Raw genomic sequence first — 24,017 nt, 5'->3', positions numbered from 1 at the left:
GCAGACGCTTTTATCCAAAGCGACTTACAGAGGAGGACATAAGCAGAGAAAGGTGTAAAGGAGCACAGAGTAGTTGTTAGTTTTGTTAGTTTGGTTGTTTAAACAAGTCATGTGTAATAGGACCCACCTGTCAATCAAAGCTACCAAGCTTTAAGTTAAAAAAATATCATCCTCAGTACAGTTGGACATTACAGTGAAATTAGTTATAGAGACCAAAACTGTTTTTTTGTACAAGGGTGTAAACATGTTTATTTCTGCTGTGAGGTTAGATATTTTAATATGGGGGCTTATGGAGACTGACTTGTTTTGTAGCCAGCCTCAAGTGGCCGTTCAAGGAACTGCGCTTTTTGGCTTCAATCCAAAGAGGTTGCCATGTATATAATATTTCTATCAAAGAATGTATTCAAGTACGTATCCCTGATATGAAATGTGTGGGATGAAAAAAACGTAACACACAGCAGTAACGACTGAGAATCTGATTATCCTAAAGAGTGTTATTTATTTATTTATTTATGTATTTATAGTTATCTAGTGAGCAAAACTTTAAAGAATTGAATACTGTATGTTGTCCATTCTACATTAAAAAAAAAGTTGTATCCAAGCTGGTGAGGAAAGAAGCTCTTATGTGACTCATGGTGAAGTCAATGCACATAATGCCCTTTTATGTGTGCATAACGTTGTGGGCGTGCATAATGTTTCACATATGCATAACGCTCTAGACGGCTGAAAGAAGTATATCCAACTTACCACCGTTAACCCTCGGTGCTACCACTCTTCCCTTAACGATACTGAGTGAAGCTATAAAGAGCATGTCCATAATGGTCTCTTTGTGAATGACAGAAAGCCCCAACATTAACAGGAAGATGAAGCCAGCCTTGCCTGAAAAGGTCTCACGACACAAAGAAATAAGAAAGAGTAAATATCTGGCTCCAGGAAAAGTGGACAGCAAAGAAAAAAAGACGATTAGTTCCTATCAGTATCAAACTGTATATTAATTTTCCAAGCAATATCCAACTGAGTCTTCCCTGCAATTAACCTACAGGACCTCAATCCCGAATACATGCTGAAACTATCAGCTGCTTCAACCTATCAAGCCAGTGAGGCAAACTGAGATAAATAACCCCTGCAAGCCCTTTGACCTGGACCAATTTTTCGGATAAATTTTCTGCCTTGTGCACTGAGTGTACAGGTTTCAAGCTCTACGACACTATTCTACATGGAACCAATATAAAATGAAGTGCAGCTTGGAAATAGCCAGGATCAGCCAGTGTGGCGGATGAGATGATGTTTGCATACAGCTGAGCGATGAGAGAGGAAAGACAGAGAGGCAGGAGAGAAATAAGCAGCTGCCACCAAAACGCCCACCAGGTCAGTACAAACACACACAAACACACACTGTATACACACACACATACTGTGAATTAAGGTACAAAGATGAACTATTGGCATCTGATTCATCTCTAACTGTCTGGCTTCAGGGCGAACAAGCATTACTTATAACCTCTGATTTCTCTCTACATACATCAAATCAAATCCACAACAAATCTGTTCAAAGATACCCAGATTAACGATCTAATAATTTGTAGATTTATTTAGACATAGCACTTTATATAAGGATGTACTGTGATTAAAATTTGATCAGGTGATTGTAGGAGAGGAGCAGAAGAATGAAATGAAAGAGCTCAGGAACAATGCTACTGTCATTATTACTGGAAAGAACAAAACATTTGTATTTCTGCTATAATAATGAGATAATAATCTGATCTGCATGTCAGCAGAAAGTGTTAGGGGAAGTAAAAATAGATAAAGAAGTGCTGATGAACTGCAGCGCCTGAGAAAATGTGTTAAAATGGCCTCTAAGGTGTCATTCCAGTGGAGAAAGCATGATTGTGTGTCATATAGGCTGCCCTACGGGCTACATGTGTGGTTATACATTCAATCTGAGACACATAATAAAGGTATTTTAGCTTTAACCAGGGTCTGGAACCATGATGTATAACAGCTTTCTGTCTTCATCCACAACTGACACTACTCCACCCTTCACCACACACACACACACACACACACACACACACACACACACACACACACACACACAACAACACACACACAGTATTCAGACAGGATGACGATGACGAACACAAATTACATTCTCTGATTATCTTCTCTGCTACACTGTGCATCTGCAAATTGAAAGATTGCTTCTGTTGTTGTGTGGAAAGAAAATCAAAAAGAGATGGGCCATAAACATTTCTGTGTGTGCGGTCCAGAAAGGTTAGAAGACGATGAAGGAGAGAAGAGATTAACAAAAAAATCAAACTTCTGCTTTGACAGTACAATCAGTTTCAGTTTAGACGAACACATTCTTGGCTATATAGACTTGAATACTCACACAGGAGGATTACGCACCAGTCAGAGGTTGCAAATAATACTTTTAAAGACCATTATTACAAGTAGTACTGCTGTCATTTAAAAATAAGGCACAGTCCACTTTCACATTTTGAAGCTAATATTCCCACATGGATAGTTCTTGCAAATAAATGTGCATCCACCCCAAAAAGCTGTCTTTGTACTTTGGTGTTTACATCATTCTACGCTGTGTACTTCCACACTTAATAAACCATAACAAAGATACAATGTATATACATTTCCAACATGAATTGCTTCCCTTTGATTGCCCCATGAGATTATTAAGGAAATTACTCAGGAGATGAGTCATAACATTATATGCTATAGGGTCAATTTACAAGCTACAACAGCAACAGATTGTGGAGACGCTCAGGATGGCAGAGCCAGGTGAGGTGATTAACACAGCTTGGTGTCTAATCATATTCTTTTGAGAGATGGTCACACAGACAGAAAGACAGGAGTAATATATGAGTTTGTAAGTTTTGTTAATAGACAGTGTAATATAATAATAATATATAATATAATGTGCGCTGTAATTGTGTAGAAGTGTGTGTGTGTGTGTGCAGAGGAAAGAATAAATGAAAAATTATCTGTAACAAATTGTTGTGATTAATTGTGCAGGGGAACCCACGGTGGCAGCGAGCCCTGCTACACAGACACAACGCAGATTTAGATTCAGGCTGACATTATTTTCTTTTTGATCAAAGTCAGTGCCCCATATTAGGCAGTCAGGTTTTTATTTTTTTGACAAATGACACATCATTTAGACCCATTTATTTATTCCTTGTGGTGGCAGGTGTGCCATCAAGAGGAACTACACAGGGACAGATTTTCTGCTGCTCCTCATTATTCTCTCACCTCCTTCCCAAAGCTGTTAATGGAAGACGTGATACGCACTTTAATTTAAATAAACCGAAGCTTGTTGAAGGAGGAAGAGCGTTTTAGCTCAGCAGATTGTGAAGTTGTTGTTGTGAAGAAATGTGTTTTATAGCATTCAGCTATTTTATATTATATTACCCGTCTATGGCGGTCAGCTGTCATTGCACACACAAGTTAGTATTGCCAGAGGACGAGTGTGCAGTATGATTGGTTTCCTCCAAAACCAGGTGTAATGATGTGCTGTGTGAGGGACCGGTAGATGTTGGCATCGAGTTTGTGTGTGTCTTCCTCAGCCAAGTCAAATGTGTGAATGGCTGACAGATGTCAGATGGAGTGAAACATTGTGTGCAAGCGTGTGAGCAGGCGCATGTGCTGAAATCCTACACCTCACTTTGAGGTGCGAAGAGCAGACTGTCACTCTATAGCTACAAACAACAGACAAACAACACAAGTCAAGTTTAAATCAGTAAATATTATAAAAAGTTTAAAAAGTAAGTAAAAAATTAGGTTAATACTGTGTTTCAGACGTCTTAAATCATATGATGTGTATGTGAGTTCCTACTCCTCACAAGTTCTGTTTTCACTTCTCTAATATGATTTTGTTGCTAAAGCTGGTGGAGTAAGGCAAAGTTCAGGTTAATGTAGAAATAGAAGAAGTCCAGAACAGAACGAGGGTCAGGGACAGGTCAGAGAGGTGACGTTAAATTGGGGAAATGCTAAAACTATTAGAGGAAATTAAGAAGACTTGTGATGCTATCTGTATCTTGACTTAACTTTGACACTTGTACTTGAATGTCATTAGTTCTGCGGGTAATTGCGGTTCATCAATCAAATTTCATCACAATCGATCCCATGGTTGTTAAGGCATTTCACTCAAAACCACAAATATTACCCTCATGGTGACTCTAATGAGGAAAAGTGAGGAGATTACCAAAGTCTGAGATCCATGAAACCATAAAATCTCTTAACAAATAAGGACAAATCACCTGAACATCTTTGGAGTTTGGACTGTAAGGCAATAAAGATGGCAATTTATAGACCACATTATTAATTGGAAAACTTGTCATGAAATGAATTATTTGCAGTCCTAAAATAATTATCTGACTATTGTAAGATGCCTTTTTGCTCTGTGCTCAAAACCCAGCAGAACCATGCTCAACTTTCCCTTTTACTTTGACATGCTATACTCATCTCTGTTGGAAATACAACCAAAGATGGTTTAATGATGTTGTTAGGGGACCTGTAACACTTGCTAACTAATGACCTAATGTCAGATCACCAACATCAGCCGGGTTTGTTTCCTCCTTATTTCTCTGGTAATGTGGAATAGATTTGATTATATTATCTCTGTAAGGATATGTGGCACCCTGAACTGGTAAATTGGTATTACTTGGATATATACGTGATGTAAAAAGAGGTAGCATTTTACTGATCCCCCCCCAAAAGTGCAAATGTAGACACATACAGCAGGTGCAATGTTCTTTTATTGAGATCTGAATCACATCATTTTGTCAAGCTGGTCAGACCTAACAGTAACTAAGAGAGGCAGGACTTTGGATTATGAAACAAACAAGACACATCAGGTTTATTTAGATTCTCTTTAATATATCTTAAAAAATGGATATACAATCTGAGAAAGAAACGCTTGAGGATTTGACAAACAGGTTGTTAATCTTCCTCTCCTGGCCCAAAGATGGAGTTAGCCCAAGCAGACATTTTGCAATAATATCCTGGGAAAACAAACAAACAAACAAACACTGCTGACTGCCAAATTAAAGGACGTATGACAAAGCATTCAATAGGAAGCTGAAATCAGAGTATTAGTAAGGCTAAGATTAAGTACAGAGCATCGGGCTATATCCTGGAGGCAACAGGCATGACAATTAACTGTCATGGTGATTACACAGGGTGGCTTTATATTAACAGGCAGTTACATTAGCCGTCAAGGTTTGAGTGGACTGAAACCATGCTGAGAAATGCCATGGAGCGCCCACATTCACATGTGCTTTCTATGGATCTTTGTCATATTCTTAGATCCTTTATTTTGGCAGAAGCCGGTCTTGTCTGTGTTGAATATGTTTCATTTCACGAGGAAAACAATAATAACTTGAGCTGTTTAACTCTGGGCCAGAATAACGAAAAGAAAAAAAAAAAAAAAGAGGGAACCAGAGCATGCTAACAAGTCACATCATTTCGACACGTCATACTGTAACTGCTCACACACGCTCAACAAGCACGGGATTTCACCAAAATGTTCAATCTTCATTCACGCGTACACATACATCTCCCAACGTAAAAATTTCAAAACCCTTTTCAGCAACTACATTTCTGACATCCTTTAGTAAAAACGCACCACTGGCTGATCACGTAGACTTTGCCTCATGCAGACGTGTGAACACAAAGCTGAATGGAGTGAGAACAGTCTTAATGTTCAGATATACGGCTCAAACTAGAGGCACAACGTTAGCCAGGGCTGAGCAAAACACACACACACACACACACACACACACACCCTCACTGGCTAATTGAGTGACAGTCTCCCTTTCTTTCTCTCTTTAACACACAAACACACACACACACACAAAGTGAACATGCATTTTATGGCCAAAATCCACAACGGCAGAGGTTCATAAAAATAGTTTGAGGTTATCTGGTTAGCTCGATATCTCCGGAGGTGTCCCACAGTGCAGTGCACCTCGTCATCTACTCTAGTCAATTCACAGCAGCGCCTTTTCCTATTCGATAGTAAGCTAACCATCTAACGAGGGGCCTAATGAGCATCGTCTTGTTTAGTTTAAAAGGAGCAACGCCTCCAGTGTCATGAGAATTAGCTTTGTGACTGTAACCTAACATATGTTATCCCCCTTACATTGTATGTACCACGTACGCAAAAGTACAGAGTGACAACCACTTACTTTACTATTTATAGATAACTAGTTTCCCTATCTATCCTGTGTTTACTTGCTATGTGAGTGCCTTCATGAACCTCTGCTATTGACTCCAAAACAGTGAAAACATACAGTCCACACACACACACAAAGAGAACGAGAGGATGGAGTGCGGTCCTTTTTAGAAAGACACACTACAGCTTGGGAAGTATCCCACAACAACCAGAATAAGTGATAGACAGTGCAGTTATAAAGTACTTGCTCCATATTGTAGAACAATGACGCTGAAATGAAACAATGACTGCCAGGTTAAAGTGCTGACTTTCAGTTTTAAGTCTGTTTTGAGGTGTTCACGTTGAGCGAACAGTGCAGGACAAGAATCCCGAGGATTTTAGGAGGGGCAGCACAAATTGTGATGACTCTTTTAAGCAAACTGTTGCTTATTTACCCACGTCAAGCAGTTACAGAGCAATGTTGTTACTTATTTGGAGCCCTCTCTCTGTCCACTTGCTAAATGTAGCTCCAATCTTTTAGTCTCTCTTTTTTTTCCCTCTGTTTTTGGTCTCTACCAACTCCTGAGTGAAACTCCTGGCTTTACTATGCTTGACTATGTTCACCAGATACTCTCCAACAGTGTATGTCTGTTGTTGTTGTTGTTTGGTGCTTTGCAGGAAGTATGCATTGACCTTTTTACAGCATTTAACTGAAAACAAGATTACGAGGGTTGGTGAATAAAACGATGAGCGCAAACACACTATACGGCTCTGTAAACTGACGGGAGCTGTAGATCCGACAAGGGACCCATTTCACAGTATTTCTCACATTGCAATCTGATACTTATATCTATCATAGCCTCTTTATGTTTATGTTCACATGTTCAATAACATCTTGTCTGTTAAACCTGGGGGCCACTGTACAAAAAGCGCATGTACTGTTTGTCAAATTTAGTCTAAATCAGTTCTTTAAACGTGTAGTTATTGCTTCATTTCACACCCACTGTGAAGGAGTACAGAGCAAACACACCAAAAATGTGTCAATGTCATCGTACTTTCTGACTGAGTATGAATAAACCTCTCCATCCTCAATGGAACAAGGTGTGTGTGTGTGTGTGTTTCCGTGTGGGTGAAACAGACAGATGGTAGGGAGGACAAAAAAAGGACAGTGAGGAGAGGAAGAGGAGGTGAAGCTGAAAACAGTACAATACATTTGGCTGTGGTTTTAGTAGTCATACTTCATCCCACTGGAGCTGAAAACAAAGAAGGTCTGCATGTGAGTTTCTTCTTCTTTTTTTGTCGTTGTGCGTGTGTGTAAGTGTGTGTGCACATGCAAGGAGGATGACAACAGAACGGGACAATGTGCTCATTCACATGCTGTCAAGTGGGGCCGCGTATGTACCGAATGTGTTCACCTTTTACTACAGGATGTGTGTGTGTGTGTCTGTGTGTGCATATATACGTAACTCACATGCAATTTCTCTTGAGCGACACAAACATGGCAGGCACTGGAACAGAGAACTGATAGTAACGGATATTCTTTCTCTTGAACAGCTGATTGTGTCTTCCGTTTCATTTTTTTTTTCTCTCCTTATTTTTTTTTTTAAGCGCCGGTGAATCATCGCATCACATCCCTCGCCTTGTCGTTGCCACGGCTCGTCTCCGAGAGGCTCAGCGAGGCAGCGTCATTCGGTGAACTTGCCACAATGAACAGACACTGTGGTCATTGCAACACTCAATTGATAAGGATAATATAAGCATATTTTTCTTTTGTATGCAAGCCCTTCCTCAAACGCATAATTTATTTCCTTTTTTTTTTTTATTATTATTTTGTTCCTGCAACATGGAGTTTATTGCAACAGCAGGGCGTGGGCGGCTTGTGGTATCAAGAAGAGGGGAGTATTAAGAGTCAAAGAGTCAGCTGTTGATTCACACAAGGAGGGGGGGGGAGTTGGCCAAGATAAGCAGAGGCAAGGTAGAGCAGTTTGGTTGGTTGGTGCAGGCTGATGTAGGTAGCCGATGCGTCTATCATCTGGCGTAGTGCTTGATGTAATCTTGAACTTTATTCCGAAAATCCTCCTGGATTGCAGACAGGGAAAGATAAAGAGAATGTTAGACGGACAAGCCGGACATCAAACACAAATAGACAATCGATACAAACCACATCAACACAGATTAATCTCTCTATATATTTATTTTAAAGTCTGGCCCTGCAGCAATTGCATCTGTAGTAAAGTCTTCCCTAAACTGCTGAATCTAGAAAATGATGCTACTGCTGTACACATCAACATAAATAAAACAATTAAATACAATATAATGCCCGCCACACATTCCAAAAAAAGTTTGGACAAGGGCAACAAAAAAGACGTGTTTGTAATATTCCACAGATAAACAGGTTCATTGGTAGGTGATAGTATGATGATTGATTAGGAAAGGGGGTCCTCCAAAGGCTCATTTGTTTACAAGCAAAGACAGGTGAGGTTCACCCCTTTGTGAAAACCTGCGTGGACAAATGCTCCAACAGTTTAAGAACATGTCTCAGCAGACATTTTTTTAATCTACAATCTGTAATATCATCAAGAGGTTCAGAGAAATCTCTGCATATACAGTATACTGTAAGGGGCAAGGCTGAAAACTAACACTGAATGCCAGAGACTCTCAATCCCTCAGGTGGGACTGCATGAAAAACTGACGTGATTGTGTAAAGGATATTATTACATGGGACTTGGGAACACTTCAGTAAAGACTCTACCATGCAAACAGAAAGCTATTTACCAACGACATCCAGAAACAGCCAAATTTTCTGGACCCAAGTTCATCTAAGATGGACTGACGCAGAGTGGAAAAGTTTGTTTCCAAGTGTTCTTGGATATCACAGACATCTTGTGCTCCAGGCTAAAATACGCTTTACACAATGTCCCATTTATTTATTGATTTTTTAAATCAGGGACGTATACTGTACATAGCTACAGAAACTACATGTCACAAGTATCTGATCTGTCAGTGTCTGGGCCGATATCGATCAGGTGGATCAATTAATCTCTAATAGTCTCTAGTTATTATCTGGACAGGATAAGAAGCATTCAATAGTTGAAAGTTTTATTTTGTGTTTGACGTGATCTCGAGTTGATTTAACTATGAATTATTTGTTCCAGGCACTCAAAGAAATCAAAAGTATGAAGCTATGTGCTCTTTGTAGCTGCTTCCAATTTTACCTTATTGCATTTTTTTTTTCACATTCTTTTAGATTTTTCAGAGGGTCTAAAAGAGCAGATCTATATTACTTCTTATTATATGCTATGTTATTCAAGTTGTTTTTCCTTTGTCAAACTCCTTCTGGTCACACGTGCCCTCTCCTCTTCATCATGCCTCCACTGGTTGTGCTCCCTATGTCGCTTCCTTGACCCATCCCTCCTGGTTACATCGTGATGTTGCTATGTGACCTTCCGCCTCTGACAGCCGCCTCTTCTTCCCTTGGCTGTGTCCATCATTTCAACCTCTCTATGTCTTTCTCTTCCACCATTTGTGTCCACCGTTTTTTGGAGACTTTGCTGATTTAAATTTGTTCGCTTGCACCTACAACCTTTTTTATATTGCACTACAGTACACGCACAATAATAATCAAAGGCTGCAGACTCTGCAGATCCTCTCTGAAGGGATTTCCTTTATGTTGTGTATACCAGAAAGTGCATGGCTTAGCAAAACTGTGCTGTAGATACATTGAAAATCATAGAAACTGTTGAAATTGGTTGCCCACTATCGGAGCTGAGGGGACATTTTTTACTGGGATTATTAATAATGCAACTGGTTCAGGGAATGATAAATTACATCAAAGGAACACAAGTACCTTTAGTGATGTAAAGAACTAGATGCGTTATCACTTCAATGCAAAGATTCCTGAAGTAATTCACGGAGCTTCTGAATGAGGTGAAACTTTGTCCAACAAGACATGAAGAAATAAAGGTTTATATGTTTTGTTATGTGTATAATAGTTTGTTCCCAGGCCACGATAAAGTTCTCCACCAAGCATGTGTTTGGGCTGGATGGCTTCACCCAACCAACTTTAAATGCTTCTCACATCTCCACCTACTATTCACTTCACAAGAAACACACTAGGATATTTAACCTGTGCTTAATTGAGGCTAAATTTAAAGTGTGCAGCGTGTACTCTCACTAGTGGTGTTATCCTCCCTCAGCCCTCCTCTACTTGTTACCCCCTTTCTCCCATCCATCAGCGCAGAGGTCTGAGCCTTTAAATGCTGTCATACTCCCCTGAGTCCCATTGTACAACATGAAATTTCACATTTGAGTGTCCCACATGGACACCAGCTCGCTGATTTATGCCACAGCTCCAGTGCTCGGTTCTGTGTATGAGCAAGAGATGAACGTGAGAAAAAAAGAAGAAGAAAAAAAAACAGAGCTGACAGACAGGAATGTTGAAAAACTGCCAGCGACAAAAACTTCACCAGTGATGACAGCAGTTTGAGTATCTGTCCCCAGAGACATGATGGATCGGTTCTATAACTGCAGAGAGATCTCTTCCTCTGGGCCATATTTTAATGCCACAAGTGCAATGACCAGCACAAAGTTGGGTGTTTTGGGTGCACGGACTGTGTAGGTATCTCCAAGTTCTTTTTTATTCACGAGACCAGTTCTTATCCATACATACACTATATGTTGTGTGTCTATAGGAGGTAATCGTCAACACATCAACATTTGGAAGAAAAGATGAAATAATTATGCAGAAACATCATCCGCCTCAACGGAATATCACATTTTGTCCATCTGTTTGTGTCACGGGTTGTGTAAAATTAACATTTACAAATATGGGATACTGGTCCGTCTGTCACTGCTCATCCACCTGCCCATCATTCTGGCATATTTTATCTACCCAGCTGTCTTCAACAAACTTCTGTAAATGTTTGTGGTCAGAAAACACAAAGGCATGAACAAATGAGGGATAAGAAACAGACAGCAGAGAGGGAGTGGAGTTAAACAAGACTTGAAGAGCAAAGAAGCTAATAGAGAGAGGAGGCAAATATGTCCAACAAAGATTTGATGGATAAAAGAAAAAACAAAACAAAACAAATGTCCTCTAAGAATAATACCAAAAATGAATGCACCTTGCATTTCTTTTCTTTCTTTGTCCCCTTTTTCTTTCTACCGCAGAAAATCTGAATCTGCAAATTACTTTGGTGAACTCCAGGTGCACTCTGCAGTCGATTAAAAACTTTGTTAGGTTATACAGTAGCTTACAGTTTGTTGGCTCCATTTCACTCGTGGAAGGCAATTAACTCTCCTGTCCCCAAGCAATCTGGACAGGTGCTCAAAATACATACTGCCATCAGTGAGAAGGGGATTCAAATGAAACCCTGTGGGTATAAACAGTTACTTTAAAATCTGCTAGAAGTCGAAACTAAGCAACGGAAAGCCACAGGGTGTATAAGGTAAACAGACTGTGAAGGGAGAGACTTGAACAGGGTAAGGAACAAATGGAATAGAGAAAAGAGAAAGATGACAAGGGATGCAGAGGTGTGGAAGCCATGAAAACAGTCTCAGGTGTTTTCACACGTTTTGAGAATTCTGTAAGTTAAGTTAAAATGTCAAAGTCTTGTCTGGGTTTGATTCTACCACAAGATGGTGTGGGGTTCATTATGTATGTGAACTCCAGCACCTCACATCATATTTTTATTACACCCAGCAGTAATGATAAATGTATTAATAGTATTTTTCATCTATTTGCTGATGTAAAACAATCTCAAGGTCTTGAGGTTAGAGCCTCATCTCATCTAAATTGAGATCTAAACTGACTGAAAATGCTGGACTGAGTTCTAAAGTAAGTATTGCTTTTGTGTGTTTTTAGTTTCCAAACATGAGCTATATATAATATTAAGCATGCAACTGAATTTGTGGCTGGAATACAGATATGGTCCGCAGGTTAAAAAGGTACATAAAAAATAAAGCTGGAGACAGAATGGGTGGAGGTTGACGTGACAGGAAAGATTTGCCTCGCCTCCCTCCTTAATTTGCATTGCTGTCTGTCACAATTTGCGTAAACAATACCATGATCCCAGCTTTTTCCAGGAAATCAATTTGTTCTCGAATTGTTCTCCACCTCACCGCTGAGCGTTATTTGGCACCTCGCTACTGTAGAGAAGTCAGGATGGGTGACAGGATGTCATGGCAAATTATTTATAACAAATCAATAAAGAAAGAAAAGAATATCCCAACAATTTCCTTCATTAATGGCCCGGGCTGTCCTCTGTTGTACACCTCTGTTGGCCTGACACTGTCATTCACTATCACAACACAACTTTGACACTAAACGGACAGAACGAGTGCACACCATAATGAGGTGACTGGAGCAACATCTGACTGTATAGTTTATAAGTTGACCGCACTAGATGTGGCATTAATGGTCACTTATTTTCCTTTTTCTTTTCTACTGTTTGACAGATTTGACATTATTGCGATGAGACCAGGAAGCATAAATAACACTGAAGGACTCAAATATTACCCATGCCTTAGCACAAACTTACACAGACTGTTACTCCCTCATTATCATCATCTTGCGCCTTATAACACACTAGGTACAGAGCTGGATGTACTGGATAGACCATAATAAGCATGCAGCTACATTTGGAGACATGTTCCTTCTGCTCAGCCTGAATGAAAGACATAAAGAATTCCCAGTGATGTAATAAGCCGGGCGATATTATCAAAATATTAAAAGTGCAAAAAGACAAAAATTTCACAATTTGTGTTTTAATTAGCAGCTCATGTGACCCAGGAACAACCTTGGTGTCTCTTCTTCCTTTTGTACACTAATGAGACCCTACATGGCCACAGCTCAGGACAGAAAGCTAATAACAGGGTGTGTCAGATCAGGGTGTGTGTGTGTGTGTGTGTGTGCTTGACATAATTGATTATTGACTGAAAAGGCTAAGCTACGTGAGATACCAAAGAAAGCATGAGAATGAGCACTTGAGAGAGGGAGAGAGACACACACACACACACACACACACACACACACACACACACAGGTGGTCTCTGACATTGATGAGTAACGATCAATGTAGATGTAGAGCATTTAGTATGCAGAGGGGGCCGATGGGATACCACTGCTTAACTGGTCCCAAACCTTCCAAGGACCCGCTCTTCTTTAGTGGTGGTCAATATCACATTACAGTATTCTGCAAAGCTCCCCTGCAATATACCCCAGATGCAATGGCATCGATATTTCATTTTGTTGTACTGCAGACCTCTGAACCCTTCTGCTTTCTTACAGTTCGGCCTTTTGACATTTGGCATTTGAATAGTGGCACGTGTTCGTGCTGCTGGGTTGTGTGTTAAAGGGTAGGAAGAGAGGCACTTTGGTTCACACTGCTGAGACTGTCTCTGCTGTAAGATACTGTGTGTTTGTAATATTTTATTGGCATGTTGTCGTGAGAGCTGTATGCTGTGTAGCATTACCAGCTTATTTAGTACACCTGTATGATCTAATACATTCCGTTGGCTGGTGCTGACGTCCTTCTGCACCGTGTTGGTTTTTCACCGGCGCCATTAACAATAACAATCCTCCACACGCAGCTCACCTGCTGCTGTGAAAACAGAATTGCGGTTTTGTTTTTTATAAAACGGTTTTATAAAAATACTGCTGTTCCTGTTTGACACAGCAAGAGAGGAATAGGGAGAGGGAGGGCAACCCAGCGTGTGTGAGCTGTCAGAGCCAAAGTTGTAGGCGTGAGTGTGAAATAGAGAAGGAAAAACCGAGGTGGTTAAAGCAGTTTGTGTGTAAACAGCAGAAAAAGGTGGAGAATTAAAATGGTCATATAAGAAATAACCTAAATAAAATATTATATATACATATACATATACATATACATACATACAACACTGCAATAGGTCCTAAAGATGTGTTCAGCGACTTTACATTATTTTTTTTCCTTTTTGTCCTCTTTTTATCAAAAGTGGTGTTAAGGATCGTTTTTTCAATACTGATATTGTATCGGAGTTTTAAATTCTGGGAAGGCGACAACCTTACAATATGTAATAAAAGATGTCCTTACTGATCTAATATTAATTTGCATTCAATGTTAAGAAGTCTCTCAGAGGATTTTCAAGCTGTCACAGGGTGTGAGCGTTCCAAAGCTCAGTGTTCGTCTGCAGTCTTCACAAAGTTTCAAACTAAAAAGCACTGAGGGAGTCACACAGACAAAGGTCTTTGAAAGAGCTTTGAAAGCCTGGACGTCAGTCAGACTTCAGCCTGACAGCAATGTCAACCATGATTCCTTGTGAGAGGAATACCGAAGATAATAACAACACTATGGACTTTTTAAAAGAATTTATATTCATATGACTCTTTCAGGCTGGTTAGTCTCTTCTATTTTAGCTGTCATTCTTACCAACTGTGTTTGTTATACAGGTGTCTGTGCGTATACACACACACATGCACACAAACCCACTCACAACCAACAACGGTACTATTCAGTCACACACACACAAAATTGCCCATGAGGGTGCTTCATTTCAGCCACTTTAGTCAGTAAATGTATTCAGAGAGCTGCCACAGGAGGAGCTCCACTTCAAAAAGCCTCAACACACACAAACACACACATTCACATACACAAGCATAAGTGCGTGCTGATACACACACACACACACACACTCCCACAGCTCCACCTACTCACTGCCGAAGTTGATTACAGCAGGCTGTGACTCAGTGGGAGGGGGTCACGGTTAGATGACTTTGTGTTTTTAGTTGTTGTGACTCCAGAGAACCACAACAAACACGGTGAAGCAGCACCAAAAACTTCTAGAGAATTTATTTTCATTCAACCACCTCCATCAAATTACAAAATGATTGAATTAAGACCAGTACAGTTTGCGAGGATACTGCTTTCTGTAAATTAGCAGCTGCACAGTAGAAGGAACACACCATCAGGAATTAAATGAATACTTTAAAGCTGCAGTTCGAAACTTTTGTCTCCCCCTTTTGCGAGTGAGTGTATGTAACAAACAATGTTGGCATGTGAGAAATCAAAGTGCTGTTCTCTTCGTAACTTAAAACTTCTACGTTTAATGATCCACCCGATAGCCTGTTTCAACAGGAGTTTGGAAAATAAAACAGCATTTAAATTTAAAATTGCGTACTAGTGCTATTGCTTACCGTATAATAACTTCTGACAGAAATTTAAATGTATTCCTGTTGAAGAATGTAGATACTGTATGTTTATGTAACCAGTGTTAAACATATTTATTTCCACCCCATATGTCAGTGCAGCCTTTCTTCTATTACGAAGGTATGAAGAAAAATAAGAAAAAAATACTTGTTCACCGTTTCACCCACAGGATATACTTAATATATATATATACTTTATAATCATTATCAGGCTTGGTGTTAGAACAGATTTTGTTTTGTCCTTTAATTTCTATTTGAAGCGGTTGATGAAATTTAAAAAAAGGATATCACCACATTTGTTAGGTGACGTTCAGCTGTTTTTTTACTGGTTGCCTAACAACAGTGAGATGGTGATGACTGCACCTCTGCTTGAACAGGAGTCTGAACATAAAGATAGAGCAGCGTGCCTTAGGTTTTAAAACATATCACGACCCCATGTCTGTGTCCCTGGGCCAATAAGGCATGGAACCCAGTGCTTGCATGAAGAGTTGGACTAAATCACTTCCTCCTTCACTCTTCCATATATACAGTACCATTTATAGAAAATCACACTGCCCACCAGATGTAAAACATGAATTTGGCTTTTTGACACCCAAAACAAGACCTTTGATGTTTTTTTTACGTCATGAAAGGCTCCAAATTCACACTCTCCTCCCACACCTGAGACTACTGACTCATGTAAACATCATAACCCTGACCCCAAAGCCAGCATTCATTCAATCATGCACACACAGTTTCCTTTGCACAAACAGGAACATACACACACAATTTTTCCACATCTAATGGGGTCACATGACAACCATTTTTGTGCACCACAGGGTAAACCCCAATGCATCATGGGAAAGGGTATGTGCAATATACCAAAGGTCAAATATTGTGCTTTAAAATGCTTTTAGCTCAACTCAGACACAACTAAACAACTATTTCCTTGGTCAGCAGGTTCCCAGCAGAGTTACACTGGTTCGGTTTGGCAATTCAGGAAAGCAATTACTGCAAGCACAACACTGAGAACATCGGTTTCTCCACGTTGCCTGACGTACTGATAAAGAGATGAATGGAAGAGAGTATGTGTGCAAGATAGAAAAGAACAGGAGGGGGCATATGAGGGGAGCTTGAGGGTTTAAGTGTAAACTAATTAGCCAGGGTGCTAATTTTTTCGAAACATCTTGAATATTTGTTTTGCTGAGAGGAAGGCTGGCATTCAACAGCTCCCACGCCTGCTCAGCCTTGATCACGATGCATGTAAAAAAACACATTGGTCGGTACGTCTAGGCAGAAATTCCAATATAAAAGTATATCAAACTAAAGTTATAATTCATAAAAACATACATACAAAGGTGAGAGTGAAGTGTTTGGGAATTGGGAGTTGCAGTTTAAGGCAGTGATTTGACTCACAAATTGGAGAGCCTGCTGTCTACCGCAGAGGCAGAGAATAAATAGCTTTTTTAAATGAAAAAAAACAAAAAACACTGTATGCACCTGTTCCATGCATATAGCTCTTGAATATAACATCAGAGAACATTCTCTGCTCAGAAAGGCTGCTGTTCGCTCTTTGTCTTCAGCCCACTCTACCAGATTAAAGCACCCTCAACCGAATATCACATAATTCCACCTACAGAAACAAGTACAGAAAGCTGTGAGAAAATATAGTTTGTGCAGCGGCTGTATGTTTTGTCCAAACACATTTTTTAAGCAGGCTATCAGCAGAAGTCCAGCTGTGAAGATGATTATGGGGACTATAATCTGAGACACTATATAGAGACTTCACAGGTGAATCATCAGCATGTCAACAACTAAAGTCACTATTTATGCTGATGCCTGATGATAAAACGATCAAGATAGAATCGCCCCTGAACGTGTCACTCCTCGTCCCGCACTCCTCAAAGCAGTGAAGCCTCACCTTGTCTCTCAAATGATGTTCTGCTGCATCAATGTTCAACGGGTCATCAAAGTTCAACAGGTCCTGGATCAGAGACAAAGAAGGAGAAGAACATGTGGGGGAAAACCAGTCAATAAAAAGTGATTGATTGCAGCCAGAAGACTGTTTGGTCATCTTATTAGAGAACCTTCCAGACTTTGATACTTCTATCCGTTAACTCAACTTTTGTTTCCCAATAACTTTGTGTCCCAGCTAAGGGAGATATTGCCCGCTTCAGCACTATTTTCTGTCTGCAATGTCACTCTGTATTCTGCAACTGCGACAAACAGAACAGCTTAATTATGCTGTTGCCTTAGAGATGCCGGGCACAACATGCGAGGCAAGAAGCGGAGTGTTATTACGGAGATAAAAAAGGGAGGATGGCCTGAGAGGTTGTTTCCTGATTAAGAGGTAAGATTTAGGGCATGATCACGCATTGATGCACATTACCATCTTTATTATCAACACAGACACAGTGCTGACCTCAGGGGTAAGTGTGGATACTTCCAAAATGTGATCAATGAAGGATTTATGCAAGCTTGCAATTAGCAAGGTTTTGGACTAATCTTAATATTCTGTTTACTTGCTGCTCACTTCAGCATCCAAATTATCTTCCTTTTTTTTTCTTCAAAATAAGTATTTCGGATTTGATATTTAAAAGCATGTCTGCTTTCATATTCACAGAATCAAATCCTTTTTGCCCTATTTCAATAGTCTTCTACATGATTACACATATCAAAAGATTTTCCCCAACATCTGATTAATTATCACATTAAGACAGAGGGACATCCAGTACCAGCTAGGAATGCATTTCCACAAGCATGTGTAATCAAATGTTCTTGTTTTTATTTGGCATCATCTTCAAGTGCTCCTTATAATGAGAAATGTTAAGTGTAATCATTTCAATAGTGTGGATTCATTTGCTCAGAGGGTGAACTCTTTAATTAAGACGCAATTCAGTTCAATAATTTTTGTTAAAGGACGGAAATCTCTGACCGTAGTTTGCCTTATCCAATAGATTTTTTTTTTAGAAAAAAAATGTGTAAAAACATATATTTACCATAAATGTTCCCAAAATGTGCGCAAACTATAAATTATTTATGCAGTGGTAATCCACCCAGTCACTGTAGTGACAAATCAAAGTATAATTTCAGGTTGTGCCGTTTCTAACAGCACGTTAATAAAGTAAAAACCAATAAAACTTACAGTAAACAAGGAGTTCAGTCCCCAGACCACATCCTGGAAAGACAGATGAAAACGCATTAAGGATCAAATAGTCAAATTATCTCACTTGCATCATGTTTAAATAAAAATTAAAAAATATACTCTTTTTACAAATGGCTATTCCTTTAGAGATATACATGGATGCAAGCATACATACATACATACATATAGCATGCAAGCAGAAAAAAATATATATTGACATACAGTTGACTGTCATTTTAGGGAATATTACCAGGCCATCAGGAGACCAGTGGCCCAGTAATGTTTCCTTCATACTACTTTATGCTGCCTGCCTACTATGTTTCCACTTAATTATGCATGTCAAGTAAAAGCGTTTCAAGTTTTACTCTCTAACATGGTAACCACTATATATAGTAAATATATCCCTCTGTGGTTTAGAAACATGTAAGGAGAATCATCAGAACCCTGAATCTCGCCTCACCAGGAGCCATGGGATTCTTTAATGAATGACTGTAATGTGAGGTTTGACTCTACAGTAGGTCTGGCAGTAGCTATAGGCTGTATAGGGTTCTGTGTATGAAAGAAGAAACACAACATGATAATTGCCTTTTATCACTGTGTCTTGAGACTGTCATTATCCAGCACTTTCTGTTTACAGGAATAGTTATGGGAAATCCAACTGGGAACAGCAGAGACTTGGTGACAGATAATAACTGTGAAAAGACATCATGAAAGACCAACTAAAGACAGAAGCTTTATTTCACTGTAATGCTTTCAAGACTTGTTTTCAATTATCTTTCGCTCATTCCACACGCATGTATTTATTTCATTTACATTATGAAGCTTTGGACCTTGAATATTTAGATAAACAAGCAACTAGCAACATGTCACCTAATCTAGACAATTACATGCTGAACTAAACACAATGATTAATTTTTTTGTGTGTTTTTCTCAGTCTCCTGTCTACTAATGAGTTTACCAAACAATATGATGAAACTTCACATTTAGACATGAAAAGGTTTTCCCCAAGATTTAATACTTATTTTGTTTTTCTTCTTTGTTTTCATCTATTATTTTGTCTCTTTTCTGGCATGAACACACAACATACTAATAACCTGCCAAGACATTATTTCTCTGGAGGTGCGTCCTGACAGTCTAAAGGTGTTTTAAAACAGTGAGAGGTTTCCACCCAGCAATATTATAATATTAATATTCTAATATTTTGTTCCCGGCTACCTCTGATCCTACCAGCCAAAATAACAAGTTGTTCACAATATGACACAATTATTTGTTTACTAGTATCAGAAGTGTTCTTTATTGGCCCAGAAGCTGTCTTTGCTCCAATGCAGTTTCTTGTTTCTCTGCTGGAAAACACACTACAATCAGCTCCTGCATCGTTTCCCTCACTGTAGTTTCTGTGGTTGCCATGGTCACACTGCTAGGCTTGCTGGCAAGTTTAAAAAGTTGAACCATTATACACTCTGAATGCAGCAGTAAATAGTCATGTCTGTTCACAAGAATTGGCGGAAACCGTCCCTCTCCTTGTCACTGCCCCATACCTCAGGGTCTGCCTGCTGTCACGTCTGCATTGAAAACAATGTAGGCGGCAACAGTGTTAACTGTTTGCGGTCTGAAAGCATCTTAATCGTTGATGCACAAAACACGTAACTGCTACTTCCTTCAATCCCAGCTAAGGACCCTTGTTGCAAACCCATCACTCAATGTTTTGCATATAAATTGTGCTGAATTTAGCAAATGAGCCAGTATTACAAAGGGAAAAAAGCAGGATTTTATGTGACTGTGTGTGTGTGTGCGATGAAGAAGAGCGGTGACCAGTGAAGAGCGACATCATCACCCACTCAAAAGCTAACACAATCCTTTCTGACTCACAGCTTTTGCACTTACTTTTTCTCACTTATTTCACAGTGACAAAAATCCATGTCCGACCACATCTACATTTAACAAGGCCCAGTGCGTCAGATTTAGGGGGGGCTCTTTTTACAGAATATGGCTGACATGGAATATAATATGCATACATATGTTTTCTTTATGTTTATGTAACCATAGAATGAGCCTTTTATATCAGTAGCCCAGAACAAACACTGGCTGTCAATCAGGTGTGGAGATGGTTGCAATCGGTACCTACACCAAATCCTACTCACTGGTCCTTTAAGTAAGGGCCAGGATAACAAATAAATATCCGACATCTGTCTGGGACAGAAAAAGTTTAAACCAACATATCTATGTATGAATATCTATGTAGATATAGATTTATATAGAAAAGCCAACCTCAGTCTATGCCTGATCATTCCAGTCATTTTCTTTCACAGTCATTGGGTAACCACCACTGATCAGATTTCCAGAAAGACGGCAATAGGTGCAAGGTCAACACAGGTGTTCCCAATGAAACCAAATAAGGTTCCATTCCAATTTATTGGTTCAGTGAACTGACATGCACCACAGCAGCACCCTGACTCTGTTTGACTTGAATGGAACAGAGCCTTAATTAGTATCAGTGCGAACACCAGTGTTTACCTACTATTTCATGTCAAAATGGCTTCTGTGAAAAAGGTCTATGGAAAGCTGCAAAAATATGATGCATCGATTTGTGTATCAGTTTTGCTTAAAACTTTGCCAAAAACTGCAGTTCCTCAAATGGTCACTTGAGACTGGCTACAGAACAAGTCAATCAGAAGTGAGATGTCATTTGAGCTGCCAACGATCCACGTCTTTTTTGATTAGCTGGGAGGAGGAAGAGGCAGAACTGCCAACATGGTGGCAGCCAGAGCCACAACACTGACGTCGCGGATATGACGTCCATTCTTTATGCTGAATGATCTCAATATAATAATGCATGAAAAAAACAAACAAATTTACAGCTCAATGCCTGCATCTACTTGCAGCTTCACACATTAACAGTTTATCTGTTTAAGGTGCAGAACTGCAAATTAGCAAAAGATGAGGTTAAAATAAAATGTACTTATAATTTTGTGGCATTAAAACCAGTTACAAGTATGCCTGTTTGCCTGTTCCTAATAAAGAACAAATATAAAACCAATGCGAGTGATCAAACTGAGATGTTTGTTAATTTAAATGGAAATTAACTCAAATTAAGATTAACTATAAAAGGTGAGTATGTCCAAAGTGGATAATAGTTTTTATAGGCACTGAAGCTCCAGACTGTGCACTGTGCAGATAAGTAGCGTTAAATCATGTATATGCATTGTGAAATCACAAATGTATTCATGCCAAATTACATAGAAGTTACAAAGCCAGAGAGAGTGTTTCTTAAGATTGATTATCTGCTCACTTGTTATTATTGCTACAATGAACACAAAAACGCACAAAGATGAGCACTCCTGTATGCAAAGCTGCTTTCCTTGCAGCTTAGAATCAAAGCCAAGGTTGAAGAAATGTTCAAAAGAACAATACAGATCTGAGACTGGAGTATATTATAAAAGACAAGGTGTTTGTGTGCGTTTCCATTATGTATCCAGGTGGTGGAAGATGCACCATTGATGGATCAGCGTATCAAAGCAAATACCAGAAAAGAACAGAATGTAATGACTGTGATGTGTATGACTGGTAGGAAAGAAAAACAAAAAGACAGATTCCAGACATTTTCAAGTCAACAGAAGGCCTATTTTAACTGCATGTGTCGATATTATAAATTACATTTCCTCTCTATTTTTTATTTTTTTACAACCACATTTTTTAAATCACAATAGTACCTTTTACAGCGAACCACACAGTTTGTGTTCTGTGTTCTGTCTGTAATGCAAAACAAGTGGTTGTTTGCATGAGCAAATTCATTTTCCAGGAATGAACAGCCAGCCACACAAAATTGCGTGTAAATTAAGATAAACAGAGTTTTAGGCAGCTGATGCGCCAAAAGTGCGACCAATAAACAGAGTTTTAGGCAGCTGATGCGCCAAAAGTGCGACCAATGTTTTGCTATGACGATGATCATGGAAGCAGCCGCCCATAGGCTTGGCGTAGTTATGATGGCATTCGATGGCGTATTTATGCGGGTTGATGTAAACGAAAACGATGCTATGTGCACGATGTTATTTTGGAAAACGGAGGGAGGGGAATATTCATTTCTCAACATACCCGGCTATGTGTAAACATAGTCTTAGTGAGTATTGCAGGGCTAGTTTGTGAGCTGCTTTAGCTGGCAAATTGAACATAAACTCAGTAGCCAGCACAGCCGGGCTAGTGCCAGTCAGTCACAGAAGCTCCCAAAGCTTCTCTGTTTTCTCTCTATTGTTCTCTACACATCTCTGTGGCATTCTGTTCACTATTGCACCATTTGATCCACTTAAATTATTAAACTAGTATTAAAGAGGGACCAAAAAAAAAGCTCTCTGAGTTTGCGCACAACAGTTATCCACAAGACATATTCATAGCATTGACTCATGTCTCGTAACTGTCCTAACCTGAATGAATGAACAGCTTTTATTCCAAAATGAGTGGTGCAACACAGCTATGAGCTACTATACCCATTTTGCTCTTGGTCCTCTCTGAGGTCAATATTGCCAAGACGACTATGTCAAAATTCAAAGTTTGACTCTGTGGAATATTTGCATGGATTATTTTGATCCTCTGATCACAGTGATTCCAGTGGAATTTGCCATGTTTGAACCCGATGTCACCAGACCTTAAATCCAGTAACAGTTTTCACTGTGACAGCAACATTAATGTTGTTTAAACAATCTTGTGTTACAATACTTTCTTGCGAAATGATGTGTGATTACATTATTTTGTGTAACATGAAAACAAAATTGAAAATGTGACATGAAGGTTTCAGTTGCAGTGTCTGCAAATGCTTCCGTTACGACAGGCAGAATATTGGACCTGACCACAGACAGAATGCAATCAGGCTCCATGACTTTACTTCGTATAAAAAAAAGAACAGATGTGACAAAACAATTTGTTTTCAAACTGTTTTCTTGGCAAAGAATTCCATTTCAATTTGGTGTATCATGTGATTGACATGTAGAGAGTAACATAATGTGTTCAGTAACACGGGGACCTATCATAATGGAATTGCAATAACACAAATGCCTTGTAGCTCGGCACCTTTCAATTATGTACAATATGTTCTTCATTCTGTACAAGAAGAAGTAGCAGACTATGGCTTCCTCTGAAAGCAAAGAAAAAAAGACTTCAAAATATATTAATGTGTGCAGACAACACAACAAAGAAGCCAAAGGGAGAGGGATAACTTGGACTGACACCAACTCTAAAATATAGGAAGAGAAGCCTTAAGGATAAAACACAATCTGACAATAACTTCAAGAACAGTCTTGGCAGGGAAATGAAGAAATACCGAGAGGATTACTGGTTACCATCTAAACTTGTAGGAGAGGTAGGAGGGCCATCAAATGCCTCTGAAGAAATCCCTGTAGCTCCACTTCTAAAGTTCTTCTAAACTTCACCTAATATGCATACAGTTACATAATTACAAGTGCATCCCAGTGCAGTGCTTTAGAGGACTCCTGATCTAGCTCTGTATCCCTGCAGAGAAGCATATGCCTCTGACTGAACGTTTAAGTCAAAAT

At 39.4% G+C, this 24,017-nt stretch overlaps 1 protein-coding gene across 1 annotated transcript in view; it reads right to left on the bottom strand.

The window, feature by feature from the left end:
* Positions 1-4,872: 4,872 nt before the first annotated feature.
* Positions 4,873-24,017, bottom strand: part of ube2f (ubiquitin-conjugating enzyme E2F (putative)) — a 49,191-nt gene continuing 30,046 nt past the window's right edge. The window contains exons 8-10 of the mRNA XM_027290996.1: positions 18,475-18,507; positions 17,251-17,313; positions 4,873-8,248 (exon numbers count right to left, since the gene is read on the bottom strand). Of these exons, the coding sequence (XP_027146797.1) occupies positions 8,198-8,248; positions 17,251-17,313; positions 18,475-18,507 (147 nt within the window). The 3' untranslated portion in view covers positions 4,873-8,197. The remainder of the gene's footprint in view (positions 8,249-17,250; positions 17,314-18,474; positions 18,508-24,017) is intronic.

This window comes from Larimichthys crocea, chromosome XVIII (genome assembly GCF_000972845.2).
Source record: "Larimichthys crocea isolate SSNF chromosome XVIII, L_crocea_2.0, whole genome shotgun sequence".
In the NCBI taxonomy this organism is placed as follows: domain Eukaryota; kingdom Metazoa; phylum Chordata; class Actinopteri; family Sciaenidae; genus Larimichthys; species Larimichthys crocea.
The sequence above is the reverse complement of the archived record's forward strand: the minus strand, read 5'-3'. Positions and strand labels throughout refer to the sequence as shown.